The sequence below is a fragment of the Harpegnathos saltator genome, unplaced genomic scaffold, assembly GCF_003227715.2.
Source record: "Harpegnathos saltator strain DR-91 unplaced genomic scaffold, Hsal_v8.6 scaffold82, whole genome shotgun sequence".
In the NCBI taxonomy this organism is placed as follows: Eukaryota; Metazoa; Arthropoda; class Insecta; order Hymenoptera; family Formicidae; genus Harpegnathos; species Harpegnathos saltator.
In genome coordinates this window covers 89423-101460 of record NW_020230671.1, presented here as the reverse complement: position 1 = coordinate 101460, position 12038 = coordinate 89423, and the positions used below count along the sequence as shown (strand labels likewise).

At 37.0% G+C, this 12038-nt stretch overlaps 2 protein-coding genes across 4 annotated transcripts in view; one reads left to right on the top strand and one right to left on the bottom strand.

The window, feature by feature from the left end:
• The window catches only part of LOC105181043 (phospholipid phosphatase 1), a 36413-nt gene extending 31322 nt beyond the window's left edge, over positions 1 to 5091 (bottom strand). Inside the window, exon 1 of one of the 2 annotated variants that reach the window (XM_011137609.3) lies at positions 5014 to 5091. Coding sequence is in view for 1 of the 2 variants with exons in the window: in XM_011137586.3 (XP_011135888.1) it covers positions 2282 to 2287 (6 nt within the window). In the remaining variant the exon portion in view is untranslated. Of the gene's footprint in view, positions 1 to 2281; positions 2477 to 5013 lie in introns of those variants that run through there. The other variant, XM_011137586.3, reaches the window with a different exon arrangement.
• Snx1 (sorting nexin 1) lies at positions 4507 to 10380 on the top strand. 2 transcript variants are annotated; one of them, XM_019840360.2, is made up of 8 exons: positions 4507 to 4691; positions 6820 to 7071; positions 7297 to 7543; positions 7641 to 7805; positions 7942 to 8063; positions 8161 to 8169; positions 8439 to 8738; positions 9645 to 10380. In XM_019840360.2, the coding sequence occupies exons 1-8, from the start codon at positions 4590 to 4592 to the stop codon at positions 9990 to 9992; spliced, it is 1545 nt and encodes a 514-aa protein (XP_019695919.1). In that variant the 5' UTR covers positions 4507 to 4589; the 3' UTR covers positions 9993 to 10380. The 2 variants fall into 2 exon arrangements, with proteins under 2 accessions (XP_019695919.1, XP_011135813.1); XM_011137511.3 differs by lacking the exon at positions 8161 to 8169 and having other exon boundaries at positions 9645 to 9992.
• Positions 10381 to 12038: the final 1658 nt, after the last annotated feature.

The following is a 12038-nucleotide window of genomic DNA, read 5'->3' as shown; positions in this document are numbered from 1 at the left end:
ATACACTTTTAACAATTTCGGATGAATTTCTGTTGGTGTTAAACCATCCAAAACAAAGAATTTAATCACTGCGCGATATTCAATTTTTTCCATTTTAAAAAAGACAATGACACATCAATATTAAACTGGTGTTACTACTCGAATGACTTGACAGATCGAAGTAAAATTTTACATGGGTTTATATCAGGGATGCCACTTTCCAATACAATTATAGTTTAACAGTTTCTAATGCCATCTATGTGTCAGGCCGAGAACTTTTCAGATTGCCCTCGTACATACTAACATATAATTGCTCTAACTTTAAGAATAATATGTTTATGATATTTTCCTCTTAATTCTAGAGGAATCCTTTCGAGGCCATATATAAGAGTAAAATCCTCTAAAATTGAGATGATTCCGCTTGTTCTGAAATTATTTTTTTTTGGGTGGATCGATTGAATTTCAATATGTCGCGATTAATTTGCTGGCGTGAAGTTATGTTATTCGTATGCCGATCGATGTTTCTTATTAATTTTGCGACGAGAAGCGCGTACTTTTCCAACGCGAAATGAGAAATGCGCCATGTTATTTTCGTTTCAAAATAGATGCCATTTTCACTCGATGATGCCAGTCAACACGTGTCGATTTTTCGTGCCTCCTCTATTTATCGTTTAATTTGTGTCAATGACAAATCGAACTCGATTAACCACAAGTTTGTGAATACTGAGCGGTAATTAAGCAGTTTGTAATTAAATTAATGTGAGTTGACACAGATGTCGACGCAAGATCAGTCGACGACATTCAATGTGAAATATGAGAACAAGCGAGTGAAAAAATCTATTTGATAATGAAATATACTTTTCTTCATAGTAAGTATACTTTCCTCGTTAATTCCTACTTTTAAAATCATTAAAGCGTCATCATAAAGGAAAAGCATTAAAGTACTTAACGAAAACATAAATCTTTCGGAAAATATTACGTATCTTATTTTGATATATTCCAGTATAAAAACCACATATATACATTTCACAAAATATTTACTTTGTCAACCTTAGTTTTATGTTTTTATGCATAGAATAATATAAAGAAACAAAAAAAGAAAATATTTAGACGATCGAAGATTAACCGAATGTGAACCGAATATCCCAATAATTGAGCAACCGTCGAGCATCTAACAAAATGCGGAAAAATAAATATAATATCCAAAATAATCGGCTGTGATTTCGTCAGTGCTTGCAAACTAGAGATGTGCGAATCAAGAATTTTTATGTCGAATCGAATCGAATTAAATCTCATTTTCTTAATTCGAATTCGAATCGAATCGAATCTATGAAATTTCACTCGAATTCGAATCGAATCGAGTCATTAAAAAATTTAACATGACTATTAAACATGCAAATAATGATGGAAGATTTTAATATGAAAAAGAATATTGATATTGTAATATCATCTTAAAGTAAAATAAATATTATTATATATATAAATATATATATATAAATATATAAATAATATATATAAATATATAAATATATATATTAAAAATATATAAATATATAAATAAATATATAAATATATAAATAAATATATAAATATATAAATAAATATATAAATATATATATAAATATATAAATATATTTAACTATTTAAAATAATTTATAATTAAGTTATTAATTATAAGTTAAGTTAATTACAAGTTAAGGGTTCAAACATACAGGCCCAGATGGCCCCTTTTGTAACTGATGCACGCAAACGATAATGTATTTGATTCCTATTCAAATTATTCGGATTCGAATCATAGGAATTCGGATTCGAATAGTTTGCACATCTCTATTGTAAACAAAAAAAGAAAAGAAAAGAAGTCGGACGAGATAATTCCTTCGTACTTCCAAAATATGGGAAAAACTGCTTACATGTATCTCAAATTCTCTCGGACTTTCCCATTAGTCGGGGAACTAATTGCAGGATTTAATGACTTTCCTTTGATTCATCACACGACTTTTTGATCGTTCAAGAATGGCGAAACATCGGTAAATAATTACGCGGGTGACACAAGTGATAAAGCCGGTTTTAGAATATACACGTATATGTATACGTGCTGTTGCATATTTATAAGATATAACTGAACATGCGTATCCTCCATCGTTCTTTCACGAATGCGTTCTCGCGCGGGAGGAAAATTCCTCCGGCAAGTTGCGAGACAAGATCCCGTTAAAAGGACACCGTACCGCGTGCATATCTACACAGTCAAAGCGGTCGGAACTAAAGAGAAAAAGAAAAAGAAAAACTATACTCAAACGCTCACCTGCATCTTGCACGAAAGAGCGAGTCCCAACGATCGTCGAATGTGTTGCACAAGAGTTTTTTAGATCCTCCCGAATCAAGTGTCGATAGATGAACGACGACGGCTGCTCGCGCGAAATGAAATTTATAAGATTCAAAATCTCACAAGACGCACGCGCATGTGGACGAATTACGCGAGATAAAAATGTTAAACCTACCACCCGTGGCAAAACACCGCACGTACTGAGGCATTCGACCCCCCCCCCTCCCTCACGGAAAGCGCGTCACCTTTAGTCACCGGTGTGATTCAACCGCGATCACGACGAATGCAGAGGGCGTGTTATTCGCGAGGAGAAAGCCTGGATTTGAGAGGTGAATCGGCCAATGCCCGCATAGTGTTATTAACCGGTGTCATAAATTACCTTTGAAAAGAAAAATGCTACTAATCTACCATGCAGCTGTACACACATATGTTAATGCTGCACGCTGTTCTTCGGCAAATATTGAACGTTATGATATTTCTCAATTGTCAACCTTGCTGTCCCGACAGTCACGTACGTACGTATGTGCATATTTTAAAGGAAATAAAATCTCCCGGGACGAGTATATATCACATCGCGCATATACACGTGTACGCGCATTGACATCACCTGGATATTTCCTACGATCGGTATGATAGAAATCGACTTCGCGACGTGTCTTCTGCTTCCTGATTTCCTCGTGCATTACGCGCGTTCTTGTATTTCCCTACTCTTTTAGCTTCCTGTTAACCAGCAGAGATACGCGACGTTAATCATTGGGAAATTACCGTAAGCGATAATCTCCCTGAACAAAGATAGTCTTATCGTGGTTGAGAAAGGACATTCGTTCGGTGATGCCCCGTACTCGAAATTTGACAGATCGAAGGGCGAGAGAGAGGGTTTCTGTTAGTTGCACTTTCTGTACTTTTCCTTGTCTTCCCTCCTCTTTTTTCTTTTTTCTCCGGATCTCAGTGCGCACTCGTCTCGCTTTAAGTGTAGAAAACGCGAGACGGCGCAATTAAAATAAACGGGCCTACAGTCTGCCGTTTCGATACGCGTTATGACAATTTAGCGGACAGTGTTTACATTTCGCGCGCGCTTCGGCCGTCAGAGGCCAACTTTCACCGATCATCGATCACCGATCACCGATAACAGAAAGAAACTTGAGAATGGCCACCGGGCCGGTTACACCGGGATGCTTTTTCCGACGCGCCTCCTGAGAAAATGTGTGCATATTACGCCCGTCCTGACGATAACGGCAAAGCATGTACGGTTCTTGTGTTTACTCTACTTCCTTAAGGAAGACAATAAGTTAGAAAAGCATAGACGATCAATCGCTCTCCGTCTTTGTCGCACCACCGATGAGCGAGCGCGCGGCAGGAGGAGGCACGAGGCGAGTCAGTGACAGATGTTATCGCTAAACTATGGACTATCAAACGCTACCAAGCGACCACCAAACGATTGGTAATTGTCAAAATTATTCAGGACACCGTGGAAACCGATTTTCGAGACGGGGAGGCCAATTTCACATACAATTTTTATTTTTTGCGAGAACTATTGCATTTTTGACTTCCAAACGTTAGGAATGGACTACTAAACGCTACCGAACGACCATCAAACGAATGGGAATGGTCAAAATTAAATTCTTGGTGGTCGGGGGGCCAACTTCACACTCATTTTGTATCATTGCTAGAAATTGTCCGCGCGGTCTCGAAATATTTCTTCCCGAATTACGGGTAGTGTGTTGCATGAAAGATGAGGAGGTGAAGACGCCAGACGGGAGAGAGTCTAGCTTAGCGATAAGATCTGCCGCTAAAGTCATTCTACAATGAGGTGTAGTAGTATGCAGTAGGCAAATTGACCAATCACAGTTGATTATTCTTCGATCGTAAAGAGAACAATCGATCGTGATTGGTCAATTTGCCTACTGCATACTACTACAACCTCATTGTAAAATGACCTTTACTCGCCTCGTGCCTCCTCCTGGCGCGCGCTCGCTCATCGGTGGTGCAACAAAGACGGAGAGCGATTGATCGTCTGTGCTTTTCTAACTTATTGTCTTCCTTAAGAAAGTAGAGTGAACACAAGAACCGTGCACGCTTTGCCGTTATCGTCAGGACGGGTGTAATGTGCACACATTTTCTCAGGGGGCGCGTCGGAAAAAGCGTCGCGGCGTAACCGACCCGGTGGCCGCTCTCAGGTTTCTCTCTGTCGATAACAATTGTTGGCGTTATCGTCGTCAAGGGGGCCGATCCCGGTGGAACAACGAGCGCAACTTTCGTCTTGTTCGGACTTGACAGAATTGTTAAGATGGCTGATATGACGGAATCGCCGCCGCTGTTCGATACTAACGAGACAAAACTGGACGACCTGGAGGACGACGACGAGGATATCTTTGCGTCCGCAGTGCAGGTATCGCGCGAAAATTTGAGAAATCGGGAAGGGACTATTGTAACTTCGACGAACACTGCGACCTCGAAACCGCAGACATGCGACATGATGATTTTGTATGTTTACGCTCAACGTTAGAAACACAGCAATTATAAAAGTTTCTTTCGTAATCATGTAAAAGTGAACTCATTGGTATCATGGCATTCACGATCCCTAATCGAAGTATGTTTCAAATAGCTCATACTACCAGAGGGATACATTGAATTGGAGAAAGACAAGAGTTCATTTAGCGATAGTTCAGAGAACACATTTGGGGTCTTTCTTAAAAAGTAAACTACATTACCGTATTTTCAGCAATATTGATCCCAGCTTGAAGTCTTACTTTACTTGATTTTTCAATAAATCTCTTGGTTCTCTTTGGTTGCTCCTTCTGGATTCCCAATTTTTATATTTAGCCTAATCTTCTAATGAATATTAAACTGGCAGTCATATCATTAATTACGCAGATTTTATTTAAACAGGTTTCATATAGATAATATTCATATAGGTAATATTCATATAGATAATATTCATATAGATAATATTCATATAGTTTCATATAGATAAATTTCATATAGATAAAAAAATAGATAAATTTATTGATACATAATTTACATTATACTTACAGCTGATGATGCTATATTATGATTTATAATATATTGTGCCTGTATATGCATGTACAGGGTATTTAGAAAAAAAGTTCAAGACTACTTTACGAGCAGATAGTACTCATAAAATAGAGGAAAAATATCTTAATAAATATGGGTTGGAAAATTAATATTATCAAAGTTATGAACAATTATTTATTTTAACACGTTGACTGCCAACTACGAGATATCTCGTAGGTTGTTTACTTGCCCAGAACGCCTACTACGAGTTATCTTGTCCCTTCATTACTTGCCATATTTGTACAGCTACGAGGAAACTCGTAGCATAACAGTGTAAATATGAATAGATGGCCTCAGGAAAAAGAATAAAAAATGTTTTTTTAAAAAAACATTTTTTAAGCTTTTTGATTATTATTATGTACTATTATTAAAGTTTTTAATAATATAACATGATTAAATCAAATTGGTTCTTTAGACCAGAATCGTGAAAAATTCCATGACAGTCAATGTGTTAATTGAAGCAAGTGACTTATTTTTTGCTTCTGATACTTTTTTCTGATATAATTTGTCTGTGTCATTTATCGAAGAAGAGTATGTTTTAAAAGAATCCCTAAAAAAAAGTCTCTTTGTTCTTGCTTAGAATATAAACAAATATCTATTTTCTTCCAATTTATATATATGCTTCACCAAACAATTGTTAGTCACATATCTTCGTGAACAGTGAACAGTTGCAGAGAGTTATCATAATGTTTTCACAATATAGTAAAAATAGCATTATATTATTCTAATCAAGAACTGGCAGAAATAGATTTCATGTATGGCCATGCATCAGAAGCAAATAAATTATTTGCTTTAATTAAGGTAAATAATTGTTCATAACTCTAACAATATTAATTTTTTGACCCATGTTTATTAGGACTTTTTCCTCCATTTTCTGAGTACTATCTGCCCTTAAAGTTCTTTTTAAATGCTCTTAAATGCCTTCTTTTTAAACACCCTGTATAAGACAGGACAGATATGAGATAGTATATAAAGATTGGGTAATATATGAAGATCTTATAATCTATCTGAGATATTATCTTATATCTGTATCCTGCATAATTCTATGAATAATCATGTCTATCGGCAAGCCTTTAAATCAACAGGCATGATGTATTAAGATATGTATGACTTTTGTGAGAGAAAAACTATATTTACAAAAAAGTATGTATCATCAATGCAGATAAAGCATCTGTTGCATTCAGAAAGTTTTTACAGTGGAAGTTTTTATAATGATTGTTTTTTTTTCTGGTTATTATTTCATCATCACACATCATCTTTGTAAAAAACAACTTTGCATATTTCTCTTTGATATTAATTATGATCATAATATTAATGTATGATCAAACAATATATTTTGCAATATTATCTTATAAACATGATATCCTCATCTCTACATAGTATAATGCTACAATATAAGTTTGCTAATTTACAATTAACTAATAATGTTTTCATATTCACAGGAACAAAACCAATTGGAGAATAGTTCGCCTTATAATGGAGTACCTAAGATTCAAGCGGAATTACCAAAACTGTCATTGCGAGATGCTCCAGAAGACAATTCGTTTTCTTCCGTATCTAGTCCAGTGCCTGGTCCTTTGAGTCCTCCACTAGGACCCATGAATACAGATATCGGTGATCTGCATGATGTTCCTATCAACGATAATGCAGATATGCTATCCTCAAGTGTTATGCAATCCCGCTCTTTAGAAGAGGTATATATTACATATCTTATAATAATAAAATCATAATTATATATTTTTCGCACGCATACGTACACGCGCGCGCGCGCGCGCACACACACACACACACACACACGCACACGCACACACACACGCACACACACACGCACGCACGCACACACACACACACACATATGCACACATAACACACATATACACACACACACAACATATAAATACTTGAATGTATGTATGTAGGTTCCAACAGACACATCGGAAGTTTTCTTGAAGATCACAGTTACTTCCCCTCAAAAGATAGGCGACGGAATGGGTGCCTACGTTGCATATAAAGTTGAGACTAGAACAAATATGCTTATATTTAAGAAAAGGCATTTTAGCGTGATCAGGCGTTTCAGCGATTTCCTAGGGCTCCATGATAAATTAACTGAGAAATATCTCAGGAACGGCAGGATAATTCCACCAGCTCCGGAGAAAAGTGTTATTGGTAGGAATATAATACTCTTTCTCTCTTCATAGTTCATTGAATAGATGTTTATTGTTGTAGAAAAGTCGTGAAAAAATTGCGTGAATTACATTTACAGGAACGACGAAAATTAAGATGTCCGGAGATAAAAGTCAAGAGCAAAATTCGAGTTCCACTGAGTTTATCGAACGACGTAGAGCAGCTCTCGAAAGATATCTCAACAGAACAGCTGCACATCCAGTGTTGAGTATCGATCCTGATTTCAGAGAATTTCTAGAAGCTGGTGAGTATAGTATTACGGCCACGCAGAATCTGAAATCGGCTATTTTGTACATTGATTGCGCTTCGGACTGTAATCGCAATAAATATATTTTGTTCTGTACGATTTTAATACAATTTGTCTTTTCACATAAAAATAGATGTAGAATTGCCTAAAGCTACCAATACATCCGCATTGAGCGGCAAAGGAGTAATGCGGCTTTTCAATAAAGTTGGAGAAACGGTTAACAAGATAACATATAAAATGGATGAGAGCGATATGGTGAGAGTTCTTTAACGTGACATGAGGTCTATTTTATATTTACTTGCATGTATTTTCTATGAAGTATTGTGAAATGATTTTTTGTTGCTTGCAATAGGAGGGTAAGGTACGTTCATCTAGAATCAAAGATAATTGCGTCGGTTTAAATTATTTACTAGTGTTTTATTTTCATCCATATATTACTGCTTGCGAAGTTCCAGTAATACAAATCACGTAATATGGTTACTACTGTGTATAAATATTGTCGAATATATACGACTTGAAGTAATTTGCATAAATATATGTATAACAACAATATTTTTGTAATTGTCAGTTTCACATTTTGCTTGAAAAATAACAAACTAAATAAACGCAAATCTCTAAATTGCTTTGCAGTGGTTTGAAGAAAAAACATCGCAGATAGATTCTCTTGATATCCAGTTACGCGCTTTGCACTCCGCAGTGGACTCCTTAACAAATCAAAGAAGAGAATTGGCAAATTGCACTGGTGCTACAGCAAAGTCGATTGCCGTTCTCGGTCACGGCGAACCAGGTGCGTCCCTTGGCAGAGCATTAGCGCAGTTGGCGGAAACATTAGAAAAGGTGGAAGCCATCAGAAAAACACAAAGCAACAGTGATCTTTATCAATTGGGAGAGATGCTGAGAGATTATGTTGCACTCATCGGTGCAATTAAAGTGAATATTTACTATTATATACTTATATGTATACAGGGTTCTCGAAAAGTCTTCGAACGATAAAATATCTCAAAAACAATCAGTTTTTGGAAAAAATGTTTCAGGCAAAAGTTGTAAGGTTTAAAATGATCTATTTACTGATCTTATCAGTTCGACCTTGGCTAGCGTCAACAAGGTCAGGGCAAAGTCACCTTGAACTTTTCAAATGGAACGCCCTACTTTTTTTGGCATATTCTTATAACGTATTTCAAGAGCTTTCCAAAACACTACAACAAAGTATTTTTTTGTTAAGTACATCCCGAGTTATGAAGCTTCAAAGTTACAGTACCGTCGGCTTTAGCATTGACTACCTAAGGTGTACCGCGTGGAGGTTGCACGATCGGATTTACACCTCGTATGTGTGTGTATGCGAATACGCACACACACACACGCACATGCGCACACACACATATACACGCGCGTGCGCGCGCGCACACATACACACACATACACACACAAGAGGTGTAAATCCGATCGTGCAACCTCCACGCGGTACACCTTGGGTAATGCTAATACTGACGGTACTGTAACTTTGAAGCTTCATAACTCGGGATGTACTTAACAAAAAAATACTTTGTTGTAGTGTTTTGGAAAGCTCTTGAAATACGTTATAAGAATATGCCAAAAAAAGTAGGGCGTTCTATTTGAAAAGTTCAAGGTGACTTTGCCCTGACCTTGTTGACGCTAGCCAAGGTCAAACTGATAAGATCAGTAAATATATCATTTTAAACCTTACAACTTTTGCCTGAAACATTTTTTCCAAAAACTGATTGTTTTCGAGATATTTTATCGTTCGAAGACTTTTTGAGAACCCTGTATAAACTTAATAGTTCATTACATATTTTTTATTCGACCGATGTGTTACAGGATGTTTTCCACGAGAGAGTAAAAGTTTTTCAAAATTGGCAGCATGCTCAATTGATGCTAAATAAAAAACGCGAACAGAAAGCAAGACTCGAACAATCTGGACGAACGGACAAGACGAGTCAAGCAGCTACCGAGGTCATAGAGTGGGAAGCGAAGGTGGACAGAGGCCAGGAAGAATTTGACAATATCTCGAAGATGATAAAGGAAGAGGTAGAACGCTTCGAGTTGGTTAGGGTGCAAGACTTTAAGAAGCAACTAATCGAATATTTGGAGTCGATGCTACAGCATCAGAATCTACTTATCAAGTATTGGGAAAGCTTTTTACCGGAGGCACGAGCAGTGGCATAAACATTCCTCACATAAAAAATGATGAGATGCATTTTTTAATAACGATAATAAGGCCATTATCTATCGTGTAATGTGAAAGAAGAAATATATTCTGTGCTGTTGAATAGGATAAGTTGCTCGTTTGCTACGATGATTGAGAATGATAACAAGAAACGGTCTTATATTAAATACAAGAAAAAAGGAAGAAGAGGCGCTTATAATTTTGGAAGTACTGCCGATTCGTTCAAAGTTTTCTACGAGCAGCGAAGGATTCTATTCAATATATTCTAATTAGACATACTTAATTCATGAAAGAAGTCTCAGATTTTTATTATATTTCAATTATTGTCACATATAGTATATATTGATTCTCTATTATTACTTTATCCATACTATATACATTATATATAATTATACATATGAAACTGTACAATTTGTTAAAAAAATGTTATTGAATAATAAAGATCAATTATGGTTATATATAAAGGATTCATCCTTTACTAGTGATTTTTAAACAACGGGATTTTTAAATTTGTATTTAACAATATGAGCAATGTCACTATAGCCCTAAATTTGTATTCTTATATGAGTTCAAGATTATCATGTTTAATGTGTGTTTCTGTAAACATAAATTATGATATAAATCACTTTTTTGTTTTCTTTCAAAATGTATATTAGTAAAATATGCTTGATTCAAAACGTTACTATATTTTAATTTTTAAAATACGCGAAAAAATCGCGAAAATGAATTTAGAACGCCTTTCTAATTATACTTTTTTACTCTTAAAATGCGATAAATATGTAACTCAACTTTAGAGAGAGAAAGAGAAAAACATAAAAGAGAACTTATAAACGAATAGACTCTCTTAAGGTTTATTGTTTTTCGAAGGATTTTTGAACTAGCATAATAAGTTGGAGAGAAATAGATGGTTCTTTCATTCAAATTTTTATTGCACTAGTATGCAATAGTTCAGATAATTCTTCGAAAAAGAGCAGATTTCTAGTCATCAGAGAGAAACCTGAGAGCGGCCACCGGACCGCCGGGACCGGGATGCTTTTTCTGCCGAATTCCGACGCGTCACCTGCGAAAATGTGTGCACACTATATCCGTCCTGACGGTAACGGCAAAGCGTGCACGGTTCTTGCTCACTTAACTCCCCCTTAGAACAAGCACAGACAAGATCAATTATTCTCCGTCTTTGTTGACCCGATGACTACCGATGAGCGCGGCAGGAAAAGGCATGAGGCGAGTCAGTGGTAAATTTTATCGCTAAGCCAAAATCTCTCTCGTCTTGCCCCTTCGCCTTCTCATCTTTCACGCAATGCACTGCCCGTAATTCGGGAAGAAATATTTCGAGACCGCGCGGAAAACTTTTAGTAGCAATGACACTGTTCGGAAATGTGTGCGCGACGTTCAGTCGCGTTGCCGCGGCCTGCATGCTGTTGGAGTCGTTGATCCGGTGCTGCGTGACGGACGGCCTGGCTCCCGTTGGTTTCTCGCAGGCGAGCACGCGGTGCTCCCGCTGGCGCCCCGCGCGTATCCACTAGTGCCGTTCGCGGCCGCTACGCCACACCCTCACCGTTATCGCTGCTCGCAGTTAAAATTCAGCCGCCCGAGTGATATAACTGAGCGCAATAGTGAGCCACGCGCCTTTGCATGGCCTAACGCCGATTGTGGCAATTTCTGGTGTCAGGTCTGTGCGACTTTTGTGTCGCCCATCTTTACCGACCTGTGGTCTAGGCTTTCTCTTAGTGCAGTTTTGACGTTGTAGTTTAGATTAGAGCTGATGAAATACCCGAGTGTTGTACCTTCTCACTATTCGAAATTCACGGGAAATACCGCGGGTATAACCCGTATTATCCATATTACTCGTATTATCCGTATTACTCGCATCATCTATATTATTTGAATATCCATATTATCCGTATTACTCGAGTGTCTATGTAATAAAAGATTGTCAGAAGAAATGATGCAATCGGACTCAAAGAATGGATAATCACATCCATAAAACGAAGTCGTTACGAAATATACGTAATTTAGAGTGAGGCCACACACTTTACATTTCG

Coding starts and splice junctions, on each gene's coding strand:
- Snx1 (XM_019840360.2), top strand. CDS start 4,590: ATGGCTGATATGACGGAATCGCCGCCGCTGTTCGATACTAACGAGACA. Junction 7,806..7,941: donor CAGAGAATTTCTAGAAGCTG/GTGAGTATAGTA, acceptor ACATAAAAATAG/ATGTAGAATTGCCTAAAGCT. Junction 8,739..9,644: donor CACTCATCGGTGCAATTAAA/GTGAATATTTAC, acceptor GATGTGTTACAG/GATGTTTTCCACGAGAGAGT.